Source organism: Puma concolor, chromosome A2 (assembly GCF_028749965.1).
Source record: "Puma concolor isolate L17-30 chromosome A2, mPumCon1.1.hap2, whole genome shotgun sequence".
Taxonomy (NCBI): domain Eukaryota; kingdom Metazoa; phylum Chordata; class Mammalia; order Carnivora; family Felidae; genus Puma; species Puma concolor.
The window spans coordinates 29,791,821-29,815,553 of NC_141668.1; the positions used below are offsets into that span (position 1 = coordinate 29,791,821).

The 23,733-nt window shown below is 38.0% G+C and overlaps 1 protein-coding gene and 1 non-coding gene across 16 annotated transcripts in view; one reads left to right on the top strand and one right to left on the bottom strand.

The window, feature by feature from the left end:
• The window catches only part of CADPS2 (calcium dependent secretion activator 2), a 553,951-nt gene that overhangs the window by 279,988 nt on the left and 250,230 nt on the right, over positions 1–23,733 (top strand). For all 15 annotated transcript variants that reach the window (XM_086691294.1, XM_086691303.1, XM_086691260.1 and 12 more), the window contains exon 7: positions 3,221–3,332. In XM_086691294.1, coding sequence (XP_086547420.1) covers positions 3,221–3,332 — 112 coding nt within the window. The remainder of the gene's footprint in view (positions 1–3,220; positions 3,333–23,733) is intronic.
• Positions 1,088–1,189, bottom strand: LOC112867081 (U6 spliceosomal RNA). Its single transcript, XR_003224150.1, has one exon. It is a non-coding gene; the product is annotated as a U6 spliceosomal RNA (small nuclear RNA).

Sequence of the window (23,733 nt, forward strand, 5' to 3'; positions counted from 1 at the left end):
ACCCAGAATCCTAGCTAATCTTATGGTGTGGGGTTGGGATGAGAGGAAGATGTGATCAGGGCAGGGCACAAAGAGGACTTTCCTGATGTACCAGTATATTCTCCATTGTAACCTGGGGTAGTGGGAATGCTGATTTTTTATTCTTTAAACTGCATCTCCTCTTTAGATACTTAATGTCTAATTTACACAATAAACTGTTTTTATTAGATGAGAGAGGTGTACTGAATAAAGACTGAAGATATAGGGGTGGGATACTTTTCCTTTCTGGTAGGTTCTTTGGTCTAATAATTGACATAAGAAAAACAAAAACTGGGGTGCCTGGGTGACTCGGCCAATTAAGTGTCTGACTCGTGGTTTTGGCTCAGGTTTTGATCTTACGGTCATGGGATCAAGCCCCAAGTCAGACTCTGTGCTGGGCATGGAGTCTGCTTGGGATATTTATTGTCTGTCTGTCTCTCTCTCTCTTTCCTTCCCTCCCTCTCTCCTCCTCTCTCTCTTTCTCTCTCTCTCTTCCTTTGCCCCTCCCCCACTGTCAAATAAAGTAACATTAAAAAAATAGAAAAACAAATTTAATTTGTACATATATGAAATAGGAAACTCAAAGTGACCAAAGCAGGCAGCTTTTAGATCTCTTAGACAAACAATAAATTTGTGAAGAACTGAAGTCAAAAGAAGTTTGGGCTTTGGGGATAGTAAGTTAGTAAAGAAGTAATGAGGTTTGTTCATGTAATTTCCTTGGCCCTAAATTTCCTGTCTCTGGTAATAAGGATGTCTTCTGCCTTCCGGTTTGGGGGGTAGGGGAGGGTACCTTTCATGTAGGAGATTTATTTCCTGCTTTCAGGGGGACAAAGGAAGAGTCTTAGTTTCCTTGTTGCACCTCCTGTTTCTTCAGTAACTTTAATTCAAGGTAATATGCCAACATGGCGTATATTGGAGTGGCCTGTCCTGAACCCCATCAATGAAGAGTTGTTGAAGATCTCTGTTTATGAAGGATCTGAGGTACAAGGCAATTTTGTGGAGGTTCATGGGATCATGAGTGAGCACAGTTCTTTACATATGCATTGTGGTTTGTCTTACTCTAGCAGTGGAAATGGCAGTGCATTTCCTGTGGTGTATCATCCTTGCAAAGGGGCCATGCTGTTCTTCTCTGTATCATTCCAGTTTTGGTATGTGTGCTGCCCAAGAGAGCGTGCATTTTCCTTCATGTAAAGTGGCAGAGAGATGGGAGTCAGAGATGAAATTCACAGTCTCCCAGTGATGGTTAATGTGGTCATCAGTACTTTTCGCTTTGGAGAATTGCAGTAGATGGGGGGTTACATACCATCATAGAAAACAGTGTAAGCACTTGCAAAGGCTTTTGACATTAGAGGGAAGAAAATAACAAAGGCATTTTTATGAAGAGAATTAGTTTAAAAGATGAGCAGATTCTATGTAAAACTGTTAGGCTGTGTCTACATGGTTACTACAGATCTTTGATTTCACTTGTAAGGAAATGTCTCAAAGGGTTTAGTTTCCCAAATTGAACCACATGACACGAAGTAAAGGCTAGTATGTCGTGGGAATTTACTCTAGAGTTGTCATCTGGATAGCCTTGACTATTCAAGTCTTAAGATCCTACGCACTAAATTGAGAATTCTTCTCTACTCCCTTATTTTGGTTCTGAATCTGTTTTTACTTTTAGTTTTATTTATTTAGCTCTACTTTATCTCAGACCATCTTAATTCTATGAAACGGCAAAAAAGATTCTTTGCTAACCCCTTTCTAGAAGTCTAAAATAAAAATTAAGCTGCTTTTCCATTCTAACTGAATGTCTCTTTTCCCTCTGACATACGACTTTAATTTCAGGAGGACAAATTATAGCTACATACTAGTTTCTTCGGCCACTGAAATGGCCTCTGCTTTACTGTACACATATTACAGTGTTATCACTGTTGTGGTAGGGAAGGAAGACATCAGTTATTCAGTTTTTATCAGACTTCCTCCATTTTTTTATTTCCCAAACTTTCTGAATATGGTTTATAAAATAAAGTTTAGATAATGCCTTGAAAATGGTAAATTCATTTTTTTAAAATAAGAGGAGAAAATTAATATTTTTAACATGGTGATTTCTTTGTAGCAGGAATCCTTATTGTGTTAAATCTCACTTTAGTGTGTTTTTCTCAATGGCATTTTCTTGATGCTGTGCTGCATTTCGTGCCTGTGATCCTAGCGTTATGAGAAACAGTGATAAGATTTTTTAATATCAGGTGTATGCCAGTTGAGTTTGTAAGCACACTAGGATGAACTGGTGTGTGGTAAAGCTGAGATGCTATTAATTAAAAGATAAGCCAAGAAAAATGTTATTTTGTTATGATGATTTGAAAAGCCAGATGTCGACAGACTTACTGCATTCCTAGGAGAGTGTATTGGGAAATTAACTGTAAAATACTCCTATTTTTATAGTGCTTATTTATTTCCTTTTGACAGGAGCTTTTAAAAATCATAAAGTAATAGATGTGAGATAATTACCTCCACTTTTTTTTTTTTAACGTTTATTTATTTTTTTGGGACAGAGAGAGACAGAGCATGAACGGGGGAGGGGCAGAGAGAGAGGGAGACACAGAATCGGAAACAGGCTCCAGGCTCTGAGCCATCAGCCCAGAGCCCGACGCAGGGCTCGAACTCACAGACCGCGAGATCGTGACCTGGCTGAAGTCAGACGCTTAACCGACTGCGCCACCCAGGCACCCCTACCTCCACTTTTTAAAGTACAAAATATCTAGTAAAGACTTCCCAAGAAGTTATGGGATAATGTTTTTAGCATGCCAAAAATAGTTTTCTGTGAAACTACCTCTAATATAAAGAAACTTTTAGCAATATCCTCCAGGCATCTGTAAAAATTGGGTTATAATTTGTATTTGAATTAATAAAATAGTAGAGTTTAGTAGCTCCGTATATAATGCTTTACCTTAACCTAAATTCTTATTGCACACTCTGTTATATACTCTAATGTGCTAACTTTTGGAACAGCTTTGGAATTATTATAAGCTGATAAGCTATAAAACTTACTGTTATTTTTCCTCCTTGACTCTGCCATCTGTCAGAAACAAAAGCAAAGCTAAAAATCTCATTGAGCACAAAAGATTCTGCATTGCTTAATGGGCCTTCTAAGGAGATACATCTGTCGGGGAAAAAAAATTAATGCTGCATTTTAAAGAAAATCTTTGTTCCTTAATTGCAGATGGGGAACTCAAGGTGATTTCACCACCACCCATCCTCGGCCTGTGGTCAAAGTAAAACTCTTCACGGAAAGCACTGGGGTCCTGGCCCTTGAAGATAAAGAACTGGGAAGGGTGAGTTGTGGTCAGTCCTGTGTGCTTGAGGTCACACAATTGTTGCTTTGTGTGCTTTACAGTTAAGGTGGACCAATATGTAGTGTGTGAACTTACTGTTGAAAACCTAAATAAAATAACTTACTTGTAATTTTCCATTGTCCCAGATTAATAGCTCTAATCTATTAAAGGCAACTGTCAATAGCATAGAAAATACTGTGATAGGCTTTGGGTATATAAAGGTTGTATGTAAGATCATAGTCAGGGACCCGTTTTGCTTACACATGCATTGGTCATTGGGTGTTTATGGCACAGGGCAACTTGTTCTTTTGGGTGAAAGGTAATTGTCATTTAAACATTTCCGTCTATGGGTTGAAAGAAGCATCTTGATATTTAAAGTCCATCTGTTCAGGTCCATTATGATTAGACTAATTATAGAATATCTAAAGGTATTTCTGTCTCAATCTCTCGTGTTTTCCCTGTGAGTAGGTCTTTTTCACGTATCTTTTAACTCTAGATTTTTTTTTTTTCCTGTACTCACTTCATACCTAGAATATATTTATCCGCAATTCCAGGGTCTTTCCACTATACTCAGCTCTTGCTGGCAGTGCATTAAGATGAGGGTGGATTTGTGATCTTAACACCTCTCTGTGTGAAAGATTATCTGCAGTCCCATTTATAAAGTACATGTGCTACAATGAGTAGGCTATAAAGTTACCTTCTCTAATGTGGATCTCTCTTACCCAGACCTGAAGACTGAACTCATAGGTATTTTTCAGAGATTAAAGCCTTCAGAAATCTTACCTGAAAATTTCTGGTAATGATGGACAGACAGCTTATGTGATGGTGGATGTTGAAGGATACTAGGATCATTGGGTATATTGAAAATTTTTTTCCCCAAAGTTGGGCTTTTGATTCATTTCAAATCTGTATCTTCTTGTGTCTCCTTTACCTGATTAGAGTTTCCCATTTCTAGGGATTTTGTGAATCTGTACCCACACTCCAGAAATTGAGAATCTATATTCATATTCCAGGTTTCCTCTTCTGTTTCCTTGTTAGGTGTATTTGTTAAGACCTAAGAGCTAGGCCGTACCATTCATTCATTCATGTGCTTACATATTTGTGCGCTTAACTCATTCAGCAAAGGTACATGTACAGGTAGCATAATCTTATAGAAGACCTTTGGAGACTCCGTATGATCCGATGGATTTATAAATCAGGTTTTTCATTTAAACTATTATTAATTTTACCCTATTTCCTTATGACTATTTTCCACACTCAAATAGCAGCCATTTTAAGTCTAATGCTATAAGGTAATTCTTTAGATATTATTTATTTATTTATTTATTTATTTAATAATAAAAAAGTATTATTGGAGTTATTTTTTTTCAATATATGAAATTTATTGTCAAATTGGTTTCCATACAACACCCAGTGCTCATCCCAGCAGGTGCCCTCCTAAGCAGGTTTTAAATTGGGTATGGAAGTGATATGCTTCCCAGTTATTAGTATATCTGAGAAAGGCCTCATGCTCCTTTGCCCTCTTCATACAAGACAGGTTTTCTTTCCATACAAGGGTTTCTCAACCTCAGCACTATTGATATTTTGAGCAGGAAAGTGCTTTGTTGTTAGAATCCTTTCTGTACACTTTATATTTAGCAGCATCCCTGGCCTCTGGTCAGATGCCAGTACTGCACCCAGCCTTAAGTCAAGATGGTCAAAAATGTGTCCAGACATTGCACCCTGGGAGGTGTGCAAAATCACCCTTAAGGATCCATTAAGGATCCATTGAACTACCCTAATGATCTGAGTAGGTTCCATGATTATAAATATCATTTATGTGGCAATAACTTCCAAGTTAAAATTTTTCTTTCTCGGAGCTTCAGATTTGTATATCCAATCCACATACTTAGTATTTCTAAGTTGCATTTAACAGTTATCTCGAACTAAATATTTCTGAAATAGAACTTATGATTAGCAACCCCCATAAAGTTTTCCATAGAGGTAGTTTTTAAGTCCGTGACATGACATATACTTTGTTTCTCCTTCCATCACCTTAATGCTCCATCTATTTGCAAGTTCTGTCAGCTTTCCCTAAATTTATTCTGAATACGTCCACATCTTAATTTCTCCTCTACCCTAATTCAGGACACCATCCTTCCTTGCTGCTAATAGTCTCCTTACTACTTTCCCATTTATCATGTTGTCCCCTCTGATCTAGCTTTCACACCTCAGCCACTATGATCTATTTAAAATTCTAAACAAATCACATCATTCTGCCCTAAAAATCTTCGAGTATCTTCTCATTTATTTGGAACAAAAATCAGACTCCTCGGGGAGCCTGGGTGTCTCGGTCAGTTAAGTGTCTGACTTTGAATCAGGTCATGATCTCACAGCTCATGGGTTCGAGCCCCACATAGGGCTCTGTGCTGACAGTGCAGAGCCTGGAGCTTGCTCCAGATTCTGTGTCTCCCTCTCTCTCTGCCCCTCCCCTGCTCTCACTCTCTCTCAAAAATAAGCATAAAAAATTTTTATTAAAAATCAGAGTCCTCATCATGGTGTAGCATGTCCAAGGATGGTTCTCAAGATGGGACCCCGGATCAGCGATATCAGCACCTGGAAGAGTTAGAAATGCAGATTCTCAGGACTTGCACTAGATCTGCTGGACCAAAAACTCTGAAGGTGGTGTGCCGCAGTGTTTTAACCGGGCCTCCTGGTAATTTCAAGACACCCCAACGTTGAAGAACCCTGATCTACATGAACTGACCTTTAAGTCTCCTGTTAGAGCCATCTTGCTTACTGTCCTCTTTCCTTCAGACTTGGCTTTCTTCCTTTCCTCAAACATATCCGATTCATTTCTGCTTTAAACTTGGGGTCTTCAGATGTATTGTAGTCTGAGTCCATGTACATACGCATGCACGATTAGAAGAAACTGGCGGTGATCAGGGCACCTGGGTGGCTCAGTCGGTTGAGTGTCCGACTCGATTTCGGCTCAGGTCACGATCCCAGGGTTGATGGATCAAGCCCCATGTTGGGATTGTGTGCTGAGTGTGGAGCCTGCATAAGATTCTTCCTCGCCCTTGCCCCATCTCCCCATCACACTCTCTCTTACTCTCTAAAATAATAATAATAAAAAAAACTGGTGATCATCTCTGGCTGGTAGAGCTACTAGTAATGTTTGCTGGTATAGCTATCTACTTTTATATTGGGAAGCAGAAACAGTTGGGTTTTTTATTTTTTTTTTAATTTGAAGGAAAAAGCCTTACATGATCTGACATTTACAGTGTAAATTTTTACAAATCGATACCTGGAGATCCTAGTTTTAAAGTGAAGTTTTCTAATTAAAATTTTGTGTAGCAAAATTGGGTTGAATTTAAAGATGAGCAGCACAGTCCCTAAAATAGATAGATACCACAAGGAGACCCCACCACTGTACAGTTGGTAAAATGGCTAACGTACACGAAAGCTGACAATAACAAGTGCTGACAAGGATATAAAACAACAAACTTGATCTCTGCTGGGTAGAAATGCAAAATTGTACAGCTACTTTGGGAATGCAATTTGCCAGTGTTTTTGTTTTTGTTTTTAAGTGAAATCTAGACATGCCATATTACCCAGAGGTTGCCCTCTTAGGTATTTACCTGAGGTTTATTACTTAGTATCTGTATGTGAATGTTGATAACAGCTTTATTCCTAGTCACTAAAAACTGGAAGCATTAACATGTCTTTCAATGGAGGAACTGATACATAAACTGTGGGACATCCATAAAATGAAATGCTATTCAGTGATAAAAAGAAATAAACTATTAATTCATGCAACAACATAGATGAAACTTGAATGCAAGAGAACGAAATCAGACTCTTTGCCCCATTTAATCCTCTTTGAGGATGGTAGTCTCGTCCCATGTTGAGACAGAAAGTGAGAATCTGATTAAGACCTCTCAGCAAGTGCAAGAGTCAGTATTTGAACTTGGGTTTTCTGATCCCAAAGCCTATATTCTAAATCATTAAACAGTACACCTGATAAGATGAGGAAATTTGGCAGTATTTTACAAATCTTGGTATGAATATGGGCCCATTTAATTTCATGGCTTAAGGCAGGAACCAAATGTTATTTAAGCTAATGCTATTTTATGCATTTCATAATATTTTATGCCATAATTTGCATCTTCCTACAGTAATCTCTGGAGGCACTTTCTTTTTACGTTTATTTGTTTTGATAGGGAGGAAGGGAGAGAGAATCCCAAACTTGCTGCATGCTGTCAGCATGGAACCCTCTGTGGGGCTCGATGTCACAAATCATGAGATTGTGACCTGAGTCAAAATCAAGAGTCAGAAGCTTAACTGAGCCACCCAGATGTTCCTCTCTGGCTGCACTCTTCTATGTCATAGTGCCACTCAACTGTCTGTGCACATAAAGAACCCCTAGGAAGTGCATGAAAAGACTCAGGCTATAGGCCCACACTCATCTTTTGGTTGGTTGGGGGTAAGTCCAGGAAGGAGCATTTTAAGCACCTCTCAGGAACTAACAGTGTGTACATAGGGTTGAGAAGCACTGGTACAAATAGTGTCACTAAGCAGCCGGAGTTGAGAACTGGTAACGCCCAGGGATAAGAGAAAATCTTCTCTAGCATATAGTTTTGTAAAATGATAGTTCAAATTTAAGTAGGCATTGGCCAGTTGAAGGTTATGTTCTTTGGAAAGTACTTGGCATGCAGACTTCGTTTGGAAATGGCAGGTGCAAATACTTATTTATAGAAATGGAGGTGGCATATGGAGATTTTTCATCTGAATTGGTGGCCAACCCTCTACCAGGTGCCTTAGGGAATACCTGGAGACAGAACAGGGAATTTTTCATATTATGGGCTTGTTCTAGCAAGGAAACAGTTGACCAATCAAGCACCCAAAAGTATACGAATCACTGTGTTTGTACCCCTAAAACTAATGTCACATTATGTGTCAGCTCTGCCTAAATTAAAAAAAAATTAAGATGATTTTGTCCCCAAAACTTTAAAGGCAAGGCTTACTTAACATAGCCGTATAAAAATCCAAATTGCTTCCAGGACATCTATTTGTGGACAACGGAGTTTCCATTGAGCCGTTCAGAATTAATTTTTGTACTCCTTGGTAACTTTTTAACTTGCTGAATGGTGTTCTTTAGTACAAAATGAATATTTGAAGTTTCCACGCAAGTAACTTTTTAGTTTTAGGAGTGTTTCTGTCAAAGCATTCTAACCGTTAGAAAAAGAGCCTCGTTAGTGTCTGTTCAAGCGCTGAGTTCATGGTCTTGATAGCACATCATCGGTATCCACAGAAGGATTCTCGTTTTTCCCCCATGAGGATAGAGACTCCCACAAATCAGAGAAGCTATTTTCCTTTCCAGGGGAGCCAGAACGTCTTCTAATTTGATTAAATATTTTAAGATAGCAAAAGACTAACAGTCTGATTATCTCTTAGATATACATTTTTAGAGTAGTTATATTTTTGAAATTAAGGTTTCATTTTATGTATTTCTCTCACTTTTTCTATTTGACTATCTGCTTGTATTTAACATTTCTCAACATGGAGATGTTCATACCCAATAAATTCAAAGTGACAGTCACGTTTGTTTTACAAATACAAATACTATAAGGAAATAGCAGCTGGTGGTTAATTTCATATACATTTTAAATATTAAGATAAATTAGAATTGCTGAAATGATTACTCCATTACATTGAACTATTATCTTTCAAGCAGCTTGTAATGTCTTAATGTAGCAAGTAAACATTAGCTTATATATTTGCCTTTTTCGTCGTTTCTTCTGTTTGCTTTATGAAGCATCAAAGGAGATCTGTCTCAAGAGTGATCAGAATATGCACAATTTTTATTTGTTTTTGAAACTTGACAAGAGAAATAAGCAATTGAGTGGTATGTTAACCCGTCTGTCGTCTTGGGAGGTAAAGAAATAGTTGTCTTAGGAGCTCTAATTAACTGATCAGTCTAATATTCTTTTTCTTGCCTCTCTTGTTTTTCTGGCGTATATCCTCTTCACTTTTTCTCATTTGTGTGGCTTTGATTGAATTCTGTAAGTTTTTCGTTAATGCTAAAAGTTTCAGCAGCCACATTAATTATTAATGCCAAACTTAGCATATTTAATTGGATATCCCATATATAACTGGTTAGAACTCATAGACTTAACAATTTTTTTAATGTTTATTCATTTTTTTTTAAAAAAATTTTTTTTTTTTTCAACGTTTATTTATTTTTGGGACAGAGAGAGACAGAGCATGAACGGGGGAGGGGCAGAGAGAGAGGGAGACACAGAATCGGAAACAGGCTCCAGGCTCTGAGCCATCAGCCCAGAGCCTGACGCGGGGCTCGAACTCACGGACCGCGAGATCGTGACCTGGCTGAAGTCGGACGCTCAACCGACTGCGCCACCCAGGCGCCCCAATGTTTATTCATTTTTGAGACAGAGAAAGAAAGAGTGTGAGCAGGGAAGGGGCAGAAAGCAAGAGGGAGACAGAATCCTTAGCAGCTCCAGGCTCTGAGCTGTCAGCACAGAGCCTGACAGGGGCTCGAACCCACAGACCATGAGATCGTGACCTGAGCTGAAGTCAGCCACTTAACCAACTGAGCCACCCAGGTGCCCTTAGAGCTCATAGACTTTAAACATTTGTCTAATTGCCTGCTTTATACCCAGTCATCATAGAACTTTGATTTCAACATACACAGTAATAAGTTAGGAGTAGACTACAGATGTTTTAAATAACTATCCTAATTTTTCAAAAATAAATATACAGTTAAATTCATAAAAAACGTTTTAGGCCTTTCCTTCACTCAAACCGTCAAAATTTATATTTGGACCAAAAAAAAGTTTCCAGCATTATGTGAATTTGATTCATCTACATATGAATCAAGCATTAGAGAAGCTGCTAGCAAAATCATAATACGTATTTTTCTTCACTTTGAAAGCGAAATTTAATATCCAGTTTTATTGAAATTGCCAGCACTGGATGCCTGCTGCTGTGGCCGGCGAATTAATATCATATACTGCAAAATGGAACGGAGACTCATTTGCATTTCATATGCCTAATTGAACTCACCCTATACTGTGGACTTTAATTTTTGTAGTTTTAGCAAGCACTGTAGCTTCTCTGAAACTAAAATTCGCAGAAAAGGTCTCATCCTCCTTTAGTCATTTCATATAGCCATCCCTCCCAGGACTCTGCTGTCCTGTCTCAGGATCCGTGCCAGTGACAAGCTGGACCACGGACAGGTGGAAGGCCATGGATGATTCATAGATGGTGCAAATTTTTTCTAACTGTTTTTTCTAACTGCAGTTAATTATGTCTGCTCATTAATCACATGCGTGAAGAGAAGACTTACCATTCAGAGTCTGACTTTGAAGGAAAAGCGCCTTTGATAACATGCATCAGTTAGTGACTCTGCCTCAGACCTTCTCTAGGGAGTTGGCTGAAATCTTCTCTGTAGAGGTAAAGGAAAGCATATTCTTACCTACTCACATTCAAGCGGGTGAACAGGTTTAAATAGGCATCCTCCATGGTGGGTCCATGTGGGTGATTATGTTAGCAGAAGTTGGTGTTTCAGTTTTCCCATAGTAATAAAGGTCTGCCTCTCCCCCAGACAGAATATTAGAAACCATACACACTGTACTTATCTCTTATTTCTAAGAAGTATGGTGTTATTTCCTCATGGTTTTAATTTTCTTTTCTCTACCAACTAATACTGATCATGTTGAACATTTTTTTTTCATGCTTGTCTTCCACACATCTTCTTGGTATATACATTCATCTTCTTGACCCATACATCTTCTTTGATGAATCTGTTCAAATAGCTTCCCCAATTTTTAATTGGGCTGTTTATTGTTCTTGAGTTTGGAAAGACTATAATAAGTTGTTTATACCTCCTTTATCAGATATATTTGTAAATATTCTCCCAGTCTTTTGTTTGTCTTTGTATTCTGCTCATGGTGTATTTAAAAGAGCAGGAGTTTTTAATTTTGATGAATGAAATTCAGTTTGTGAATTTGTTTTTATGGCTTGTGCTTTTGGTACTATGTCTAAGAAATTTTTGCCTAGCGCAAGGTCAGAATTCTCCTCTGAAAGTTTTTTAGTTTTAGATTTTTATGTTTAGATCTTTGATCCATTCCAAGTTAATTTTTATATCTACAGCGATGTATAGGTCAAAGTTCACTTTTTTGTTATATGAATATCTGGTTCTAGTACCATTTGTTTATTAGAGAGTGCGTGTGCAAGGGGGGAGAGGGGCAGAGAGAGAGAGAGCATCTCACGCAGGCTCCACGCTCAGTGTGGAGTTCGATACGAGGCTTGATTCCATGACTGGGATCATGACCTAAGCTGAAATCAGGAGTCAAACGCTCAACTGACCGAGTCACCCAGGTGCCCCTTTAGCACCATTTATTGAAAAGACTTTCTTCACTGGTTTTTCTTAGCACTTTTGTTGAAAATCAATTGTATATGTATCTGTGGGTCTATTTGTAGACTCTCTAGTCTGTTCCATTGGTCTGTTTTCCTGTCTTAATGCCACTAGTGTACTGCTCTGATTACTTTAGCTTTCTCATAAGTGTGTCATAGCAAGTACTGATAGTTCTTCAACTTTGTTCTTTTTGTTTTTGATTTCCCCAGTTTTGTCTGTTGTAATATAGTTCTTTGCCGTATGGATTTTAAAATCAAGTTGTAGCTTTCTATAAGAAGACACTCAGTGTTATTTTGACTACAATTTCATTGAATCTGTAGGTCAATTTTGGAATTGATCGATAGTATTGGGTCTTTCGACCCATGGATACAGTGATATATCTCTTTCTTTAGGTCTTGCATCATTCCTCATAGCAAGGTCTTAGAGTTTTCAGTGTACAGGTCTTGCATTTCTTTTGTCTGATCTGTCACTTGACTATTTCATATTTTTGATGCTATTCTAAATGGCATTGTTTAATTTTTTAAACTAGGTATTACTAGTATATTGAAATACAGATGACTTTTCTATACTGATCTTCTATCCTGCAGTGTTACTCAACTCACTAGTTGCAGTAACATTTCGTAGATTGTTTCTCCATAGACAGTATTGTCTAAAAATACAGTTTTTCCTTTCCAATCTAGTTTTTATTTTTGTTGCCTTATGGTACTTACTAGAACCTAAATTACAGTGTTAAATACAAATGGTGAAAACGGACTTCCTTGTCTTCTTCTCAGTTTTAGGGGGTAAGCATCTAGTCTTTAAACATTAAGTATAATATTAGCTGTACTTTTTTTTTTTTTTGGTAGATCCCCTTCATCAGATTGATAAAGTTCCTTCTAATATTTATTTGGGCTCTGATCTTTATTATTTCTTTTATTTACCTTGGGTTTAATTTATACTTTTTCTATTTATTAAAAGCTGAAGGCATTGATATGAGAAAAATCTTTTTTCTAAAATAGACATTTAGGGGTGCCTGGGTGGCGCAGTCGGTTAAGCGTCCGACTTCAGCCAGGTCACGATCTTGCGGTCCGTGAGTTCGAGCCCCGCGTCGGGCTCTGGGCTGATGGCTCAGAGCCTGGAGCCTGTTTCCGATTCTGTGTCTCCCTCTCTCTCTGCCCCTCCCCCGTTCATGCTCTGTCTCTCTCTGTCCCAAAAATAAATAAACGTTGAAAAAAAAAAATTTAAAAAAAATAAATAAATAAAATAAAATAAAATAGACATTTAGTGCTATAAATACACATTCCCTAATTATTGCGTTCATAGCATCCCACAAATTCTTACTTTTTTTCATTTTCGTTCTTTTGAAAATACTAGGTTTTATTTTGATTTCTTCCTTTGACCATAGGTTATTAAGCATGTGCTATTTAGTTTCCATATATATTAGAGTTTTTCAGAGTTTTGTTGTTGATTTCTAATTGAAGTCTATTAATTAGAGAATATACTTCTAGAACTTTGATCCTTTTAAAATTTACTAAGTCTTAGTTTATCACCCACAACCTGTTGGATTTCCATGTGCATTTGTAAAGACTGTATTCTTCCATTGTCTAATAGGGTGTTTCATAGAAGTCAGATAGTTCAGGTTACTCAGATCTTTCATGTACTTACTGATTTTCTGTTTACTTTTTTTTAAACAATTTCTGACAGATTGATACTAATCTCTATTATTCTGGATCTGTCATTTTTTGTTCTATCTTGAAGATCTGTTCAAAAATATTAAGGATCTGTATATATTTTTAAATTAACTGACTGCTTTGGCATTATGAAATGACCTTCCTTAGCCCTCATAATATACTTCGCTTTAAAATTTCCTTTATCTTAGGGGTGCCTGGGTGGCTAAGTCAGTTAAGTATCTGATTCTTGATCTCAGCTCAGGGTTATGAATTCAAGCCCTACATTGGTCTCCATACTAGGCATGAAGCCTACTATTACTATTACTAATAATAATAATAAATAAAATCTACTTTATCTTAGCCATCCCAGGTTTTTTAAAACTAGTGTTAGCATATCATGTATTTTTCCATCCTTTAATCTACTTCTTTACATTTAAAATATGTTTATTTAAGGCTCAGTGGAGCATGTGACTCTTGATCTTGGGATTGTGAGCTCGAGCCCCACATCAGGTGTAGAGATTACTTAAAAAAATAAAATATATTTAAACAATGTATAACTGGGTCTTTTTTTTAGTCAATCTGGTAGTCTTTTAATCAGAGTATTTAAACTATATTTTATTACAATTTTTTATATGGTTAAGTTTAAATCTGTCATTTAGGTATTCTTTGTGTCTCATGTCCTTTATTCCCTTTTTTCTCTTTAGACTAACCAATTTTTTAACATATTTATTCACTTTTGAGAGAGCATGAGTGGGGCAGAGGGGGGGACAGAGGATCTGAAGGCAGGCTCTGAGCTGACAGCAGCAAGCCCAATGTAGGGCTCGAACTCCTGAACCATGAGATCATGACCTGAACCAAAGTCAGATGCTCAACTGACTGAGCCACCCATGCACCCCAACTAATTGTATATTCAGTGGTTCCATTTTTTATCAATAACTGTTATTCTAGGTGTTGCTTTAAATCATCACAGCCTAACTTCAAGTGATATTATAGCACTGAGTGTAGTGTAAGAACCTTACAATAGTGTATCTCCATTTCCTGTTGAAGGTGAGGCCAAGGACATACTGTCATTTCAACAACATCTAACAGTATTTAATCTATAATACATGTGCAGCTAATGTTGGGAAGATGAATGAACAAATGAATCTCTTGAACTTGGCCTGGTTCCATTTTATTTCTCATATGCAAAATTATAGCAGACAGTAGGATGACTCCCTTTGAATGCCTGAGCTTCAAGTTATAAACAACAATTGCAGAATAATGTAAGGTTTGGATCCTATAAGAAGAGTGAGGTGTTCTAGTAGTCAGGCTCTCTCCTTATAATACATGGAATAAGCAAGTTGGAAGAGCCTCAGATCCATTGCTAACCTCTTCTTGTAGTTGCTGCATTAAGAAAAGAAGTTCCTATGCATCTTGCTGCTATCCATAACCACTTAGGAATATTCATCATCATGGTCTTTAGCACTGATGCCAAAAAGCTAAGTACTTTTGTTCCCTACTAGTTATTATCTGCAGTGTTTGAATCAAAAATAAATTCTTTAGGTAAAAGGTGCATGATTCAAATTGGTTCTTGAGCACCAGAAACTGAAAATTTAAAACCTGCTTCCAGAAGACATGGATTCTGGTATTGGCTTTGTCATCGTAGCCATGGGGACAAGTGGACAGATCACTCAACTTCTCATTCTCTGCCCTAATCTTTATCTTCCACATACCTCCATCTTACCATATACTGAATGGGAATCAAATATATTTTAAGGATGCAGCTGAATCCAGGTTTAGACAGTCTGTAATTTCCTCCTTCCCATCCTACTATCGTATATTCTGGATTAAGAAATAAAATTGACTTGGCTCTAAAAATCCTTACAGTATTTAATAACCACAGCGAGAACAAAGCTACATTAGTTATTATAACGTTTGTGAAATAATTAAGGGAATAATTTGTTGGATTAAGGAGGGGGAGGTAACACTGTAAGTGTCCATTGTTATCCTGAAGAAATTTTCTTAGGTATCCATTTAACTTCAGTGTCAAATTATTTACATAACCAGAGTAACGCCTATCCTTTAAGGGTGATGTGAGAATTAATTTAAATTTCACAAAGCACTTTGAGGCATTCAGTTGAAAGGTTCTTTATAAATGCCAGGCATTGTTACAACCAGCCTAGTAAAAAGAAACGGGATAAAGCTACTCATGCCGTGTCCTCTGACAGGAACTGTATTGGTTAGGGAAGTATAAAGGTTACCGCTATTCATAATTTATGGTTGAGGGGAATAGATCGAGAATAGTAATGACGCTTTTCTGTCCAGTTAAATCTTAAAAAACACAGATATAACAGTGATGGAATATATTGCTCTTCCAAGGAGAAGTATGAAATCGATACCTTACAAGCAATAAAAATGATATAGGAAGATGAATAAAGGCCAGTATCTTTAATCACGTCATAAAAATACAGTGACAGCCTTGACTGTCCCTCCTTCAAAATCTTCAAGAAAGACTTTGCAATGGAAGAAATGATTCTTGATCATGTGGGTGTGTAGAATTTGAAATTTGCTAGAAATACATGCAGGTGGTCTTCATTGTAGTAACCAAAATAATCAGCCTCATTGTTAAGCACTTAAAAATGTATATGATAAGTCAAAATTTTAACACACAAAAACTTTTCCAAAGATTTCATACAAGCAGGATGCTTCAGGTATGTGAGAGATAATCACACACAAAAACCTCTCGTTAAAGTAATCAGACGAAGCTACTGATTGAAGTCTGTGTGTAAAAATATCTTTGAATCACACTTGGCAGACGAAATTTAAAAGGTAAATTTAGTGTTCTTTTAATCTCAGCATTTAGTGTTTTTATGATCAAATCTCAGCCTTTATTGTCTGTATTAGTTTCAATTGGGACTTTAACAAATTATTAAAGACACAGATTTATTGTGGAGGTCAGAAGTCCAAAATGAGTCTCAGTTAGCTAAAATCAAGATGTTGGAAGAGTTGTGTTTCTTTCCAGAGGATCTAAGGGAGAATGCAATTTATTTTTACTTTTTCAGTTTCTAGAGACTGCCTGTATTCTTGGCTCATGGCCCCTTCCATACCAAAGCCATCACTGGCTAATTTGAATTTGAATGTTTCTCACATCACATGGCTCCAACACCCACTTTTCTGCTTTCCTCTTCCATATCTAAGAACTCTTTTTTTGAAGTTTGTTTATTTTGAGAGCGAGCAAGTGAGCTAGTGGGGGAGGGGCAGAGAGAGGGAGACAGAGAATCCCAAGCAGGCTCTGTGCTGTCAGCACAAAGCCAGACCCAGGGCTCCAACCCACAAACCGTGAGATCTTGACCTGAGCCAAGACCAAGAGTTGGACGCTTAACCAGCTGAGCCACTGAAACACCCCTCGGAACTCTTGTAGTTGTGTGAGGCCCACCTGGATAACCTGGGTTATATTCTGATTTTAAGGTTGGCCAGTTGGCAATCTGCAATTCCATCTGCTACTTCAGTTCCCTTTTGCCTTAGAAGAGAGCATATTCACAGATTCTGGGGATTAGGTTGTAGGCGTCTTTGGGAAACTTACTCTACCTACCACAGTCCAGGAATGGAAAAGGAGAGTTACTTAACTTTTTGCAGACTGGCAAGTAAACGGCATACAGATTCTGACATTGACTATGGTCATTTTCTGTTACCACGGTTGGCAGTACTTTAGTTGGCAAGCCTTTTTCTCTTTTCACCTCAGTGAAGTATCCATTTTAGGCTTGTATTTTTGTTTTGGGTTTCTCTCTGCATGCATCCATCCAGTCAGCCACCCAAAATGCTTGGTGTAAGTATCTACCCCAGATTTGAAGCTAGGGGACCATGGTGAGGAAGAGTTTAATTGAAGATACTGACTGAAATTAACCTGTAAGGCGCTGATGAGCTACTTTACCACACCATAGCTTCTGCCTTCAGGGAGCAGAGTCTGCTGAATGCCTTCGAAGAAATTCTTCACGTAATGGTTCATTATTAAGTCGGGATTTCAGAAAAGATTGAAGAATTTTGACACCTTGGTTTATCTTTTCCGTACCCTTTTCCCAGCTCCCATCATGCAAATAATAAAGTTTTTCATCTCTGTCTTTTAACAATTAATGTCAGGGAAAAGTGTTTAATCAAGATGATAATATTTCTTGTACTGTTTTATTTATTGATTGATTTTTCGAAAAAGGCCTTATTTGAAAAGCACTATATAAAAGGAAGCAATTGTGTGGTTCCGTCAGGTCAGGTGCACATTTGGTAAGGGGTCGGGAGTTGGATCAGTTCCATATTGTAAATTCCAGGATTCTTTCCAACTTTAAAAATAAAGGGAACTGGATTTAGCCCACGGACAATAAGGTTGACAGAAGACTTAATGGTAATCTTTCAGTATACAAAAGAGCATTGTGTTAGTGAGAATGAGCAGGTGTTCTTTGTTTCAGCTAAGTAGGACAGGAAGCAGGGATATTAAATGGAAGGAAAAATAATTTAGACAAAGCAACCTCATGTGTATTAAACACAGGAAAGTGTTACTAAGAAGGATGTAGATTTCTCTCAGAAAAATCTTTCGATTTATCTTCTCCGTGCACTGAAAATACAGAGGCCCCCGATACTGGAGAAAATATATACTAGTTATTAACATGTGCTAAATAAAAATTGATTGAAATGAACTAAATTCAGTTATTCTTTCTCTCAAGGTTATAACTCTCAGGAAGGTACTTGAGAGGTTCACAAGGAATAGTCATTGTGAATCTTAGCTAATGTATAAAATCTCTGTCATTTGAAGGAGAAAGATAGAAAAATGTCAACTGAACCCAAAAATCAAGGTTTCTTATCAAGACAACTCTACATATCTGAGGAGATGTTCCCTTGCGCATGTCCTTAAAACAGCTGTGTCTCAAGGACATCTGATTGTCCACATAAAGGATTTTTTAGGGGGGAGCATGCAAAGGGAAAGAGAAGAGAAAGAATCCCAAGCAGTCGCCATGCCCAGCATGAGGTGGACACAGGGCTAATCCTACAATGGTGAGATCATGACCTGAGCCAAAATCAAGAGTCAGATGTTCAACCGACTGAGCCACCGAAGCTCCCCTCAGAAAAAGGATGTTTAATCACAATTGAAACATGATTCCAGCTAATAGCATTTTCACTGCCACCTTCCTGTCTTTTAAAGGTGTATTTCCAAGGCCAAATCATCTCTTAGTTGAATGTTAGGATACCTCACCACACATTGAGTTACATGACTGCATCTGGGATGCATACAGATGGATAGAGGGGTATTAATTCTTTACTCCAGGATATACAATTTCCCTGGCTTAAAAGTATCTTCTAAATGCATGTTATGGGATAACCTTATAAACTCCTTAGCAAAACATCTCCTTCACAGACTATCCCTAGTCTTCCTTTCTGGTCTCATCTGTCAGCACAAGCTTCCCATTTCCTTACCGTCTTCATGCTTTCCGGCTTTATTCCCCCCGCCTTGGCCAGCGGTGCTTTTCTAGCCGAAGTGATCTTGCCTGACTTGCCCTGACATCACTTAGGAGTCAGGTGAGGTCTTTTCCTATTCCTCAAATAGATTTTTGTTCTTGAAACTATTGCAGTCTGGCCTCACATAACTTGCTGAGATCTTGAGTAATTTGTCTGTTAAACCAAGCAATACCCTTTCTGTTTTTCCTGTGCTTAACCTCTCAATTGTCATTTGACACTGACGGCTATTTCCTACTCCCTAAAACACTGTCCAGCTTAAATGCAGTGTATCACCTTCTGGTTTTTCTGCGTACTTGGCCCCTGGTCTCAATTCTGTAGTTGTCTTCCTAATTCTCAAAAGGTCTTCACAGAATTCTCCCTTACCTTTTGTTTTTGTTTTTTTTTAACAGTATTATTGACTATATTCCCCAAGCTGTACTTTTTATCTCTGTGACTTATTTTATAACTTGAAGTTTGTACCTCTTAATCTCCTTCAGTTATTTTGCTCATACCCCCATCTACCTCCCCTCAGCAACCACCAATTTTCTGTATTTTAGAGTCTGCTTTTTTTTTGTTTCTCCATTTTTTAGTTTCCACATATAAGTGAAATGATATGGCATTTGTTCTAACTTATTTCACTTAATACCTTTTAAGTCCGTCCATCTTTCAAATGGGAACATCCTTTTTTATGGCTGCATAATATTCCATGCTTGTATTCCATCTTCATCTATCAGTGGACACTTGAGTTGCTTGTTACTGTAAATAATGCAGCAAGAGATATACGGGTATGTGTATCTTCTTGAATTCGTGTTTTTGTTTTGGCTTAGTTCCAACAGCCTCATGTCTTTGTCTTAGTTTCTTCCCCATGTCTTGCCTTGTAATTCTTAATGTGTTCTTTTAGACTCCCAAATGGAAGTAATTCCTCTATGCAGTCTGTCCTGATCCCTTCCAGAATTGCTGGTTGCACCCATCTTTGAGCTAGAATTGTACCAAGTATGTATCTCTATTTTACTTTAAAACTAAAATGCAATTATTGTGGTCATATGCTCTTTTTTCTTCCTCTCTGCTAACAGATATTTATAGGAAAACAGTGAATTGTTTATCTGGCCCCAGGGCCTATCTATCCCTCTCTAGTTCTTCTAGATTTTTTCCCTTAGCTTTTACATTTTTAAGACCTTGTTGACATTGTTTAGAAGGCTTTAAGTGGATAGGTCACAGAGTTCAACTAATGTGGTATGTGCATAAATGTACGTGACTTTGCTTTAACTAAGGTATTTTAATTAGGAAAGCAATGTAGAGATGTCAGCTTGTACAAATATGTTAGAACAGAGATCCTATGAACTCCTATTACTCTAAACATTATGTGTATGTGTATATTTACACTTCATTCTTAAGTTTTTTCTTCCTGTGTATTAAATTTGACAGAATTTTAAACAAAGTGTAAAACAAATTGTGTTTTTCATTTACACCTCAGCAAACATGGCAAGTAACTTTGACATTTTATTATAAAGAAGATACATTGGCTTTATATTTAAGGTAAGGAATCATAAAATGTGTGTGCCATGCTAAGTGACAAGACATTTCAAGTGTTGGTGACAAAAATAAACTAGAAGAAGCAGGAATGTGTATAGAAAGGTTCAGAGAAATGGATGGCAAAGAATAGACTAGTTTGCTTAATAGAAGAAGCTAACTATTTTGTACATAGCTATAGTTTAATTTAGATGTGAACCTGGAATATAGCAGAATCCTTAATAAATCTTTATATCTGTTAAATATTTTAATTGTACCAAATCCTTTTTTTTAATAATTTAACTTTATTTTTTAATTTTTTTAATGTTTATTTTTGAGAGAGAGGGAGGGAGGTGGAAGAGCAGAGAAAGAGGGAGACACAGAATCCAAAGCAGGCTCCAGGCTCTGAGCTGTCAGCACAGAGCCTGATGTGGGGCTCGAAGTTGTGAACTGTGAGATCATGATCTGAGCTGAAGTCAGGTGCTTAACCGACTGAGCCACCTAGGCACCCCAAGTTTGTTTTTTTGAGAGAGGTCTGAGATGGGGAGGGGCAGGGAGGGAAGAAGGGAGGGAGAGAATTCAAAGCAGGCTCCAAGGTGTCAGCACAGAGCCTGACCTGAGGCTCAAACCCAGGAGACCATGAGAACATGACCTGAGCCAAAGTCAGATGCTTAACCGTGAGGCACCCAGGTGCTCCTGTACCGGGTCATTTTCAAGTAGAACTGCTTATCTTAAGAATTGTAAGTGCTTACCTGTGAAAGAAGATACATGAAGCAAAACTTTGTTAATGTTTTACTTAGGATTCTATGAAATGCTGTGACAAACATTTCACTTGTTCCAAACAGTAACACCTGCAGAGCACTTTACTGTGGGCGTTACCGATAGATGGGGTAGATGTCCTCCACCTGGTGATTCAGGGCTCCAGTTTCTCTCATTTTATGGCTCTCATTTCCTAGAGCAGTGGCATCTCTGGATTTGGCTAGCAGATGAGTAAAGAGGGATGTATCTTAATTTTTCCCCAAAGTGATACTGACCACTTCTCTTCATATTCCATTAGCTAGAACTTTCATATGTCCCTACTTCGATGTAAGAGGAGCTCAAAAACATAGCCTCTGGCTGACTAGCTGCATCCGGCAGCAGCTCTACGCTAGTAAAAGCACAAATCCTGGTAAACAGATGATCAGCTGTAGTTCGCCCCTATAGCCAAAGAGAACGATTGTGTTACCCTGCCTCCTACATACAGAACACATTCACTTCAACTCAAGGGCATCACCCCAAAGTCTCTTCCGGTCCAGCTTCTCCATCAGTCCCAGCTGTGGCTCTTTGCAGCCTGGTGACCTATGAATTCAAGTTCATGTTTAACTACCTCCACCTCCCCTCCCCACCTTGCCCTAGCACAAATCCAGTCTACAGCGGTGGAACAGGAACAGAACTACACGTGTCCCATCTGAAAAAAGGTAAAGTAGAAAATGCATAGTAATATCTGTCCGTCGACAGTACTGAGATCCTGTCCTGGCAGGCACTGTGAAGATACCCTGTCCTGGCAGTGTTTAGGATCTCTTGACTAGACCCTCGTTATGCATCTGAAAAAGAACTCCTTTGTCCCTTACTCTCCTTGGCCCTTGGAGCTCTACACATTGGGAGCTGCCTCTTGTCTGTCAACATCCTTGGCAACATCACGTAGAGGAGTGTGACCACTTCATGCTTGTGCAGTTTGGGAACCTGGAAACGATTTTACAGCCATTGTTAAGACTAAGTTCAGGGTTTATTCACCAGTACAGTCCCTTTAGAAACAACAGATAGCATAGGTATGGATCTCCATTGGTTACACATGTCAGTGTCTCTTCCTGACAAACAATTTCAGGTATTTCAAAAGGAGGAAATGTAACACAAGGAATTGGCTTCAAATGTGATAGAACAGAGCCACCAAAGAAATGACAGTAAACCTAGAGACTGACAAAATGAGAAACCTTTGCACATCTTAGGGTTAGAAGGGCAATAGGAGAAAGTGATATGATCAGATATTATCCGGTATTCTATCATCAGATCTTAGCTCCAATAACAAGAAACTGTAAACCCCGTGAGGGATCTGAGTCATCCATATTCTTTTACCTTTTCGTGTCCCCATATAATGAGCCCTCAAATGTTTACTTAAGTAGTAAATCCTTCCACTGATATCACTTAGAAATACTCACTAGGAATCTAAAATGTGGCAAAAATGATGGTATTCAACAGTGAGATGATCCTTAATTTGTGGATCAGATGCAGTTAGTTGTTTTGGGACCTTATTTGATAACTGTCATCAGCATTTAGAGAATGAGAAACTGTCAAAAGTTTTCATTTAAATAATCTCTTCCTGTTTAAGGCTTTTGGAGTTTGGAACAACATCAGTTTTTGTGTAAACATAGAAGGAAGAATTAAAAAGGAATAAAGTATGTATATGTAGGTGGCTCATGCCAAAATAAATTGGGGGGGGGGGATGTGGGGAGAAAGAGAAAAAGCTTTCCAGAATTGCTAGGGAAATGGAAGCTATAGCTTCAGAGGTTAGATCTACAACTCTTAGTCTTTGTTTCATTTTTGGAATCATCCTCTAAGTTAGTAATAACATTATTTTGTCTACTGGTTTGAGCCAAAAATCATCACTTTTTTTTTTTTTTAATTTTTTTTTTCAACGTTTATTTATTTTTGGGATAGAGAGAGACAGAGCATGAACGGGGGAGGGGCAGAGAGAGAGGGAGACACAGAATCCGAAACAGGCTCCAGGCTCTGAGCCATCAGCCCAGAGCCTGACGCGGGGCTCGAACTCACGGACCGCGAGATCGTGACCTGGCTGAAGTCGGACGCTTAACCGACTGCGCCACCCAGGCGCCCCTCATCACTTTTTTTAAAACTCATTTAAGAAAGAATCTGTAAAATATTCCATTGGATACTTTAGCAGTCACAGAGGACTAATTCTATAATACAGTTTTTGAAGATATCACAAATGCCATTTTCTCTGTTCCTGGATGTGCCTTTATATGCTCAAGTGTATAGATATGCTGGATTCAACTCAACTGTGGCTTTTAGGATAGGCTTTGAGCAAAGTCTCAAAATAGTAGATACATTTAACAACTTGGGAGTTGAGAATAGTTTAAGAAGCTTTTATGACTGTTGTCTTTCTTAGAAAAAGAGCTTTGCTTGAAAATTTCTGTGTGAATAGTTCCACTTATCCACAGAAATGAAGACTTTTTTTTTCTTTTTTTTGCCAGAGCATGCCAAATTTAGTTGCCATGTTTTGCTTTTAAACACATGAGCATGTTTATAATTCTTTCATTTACATAGAAACTTCAGGTTTGTTTACTTCTCACATTGGTATAAAATAAGA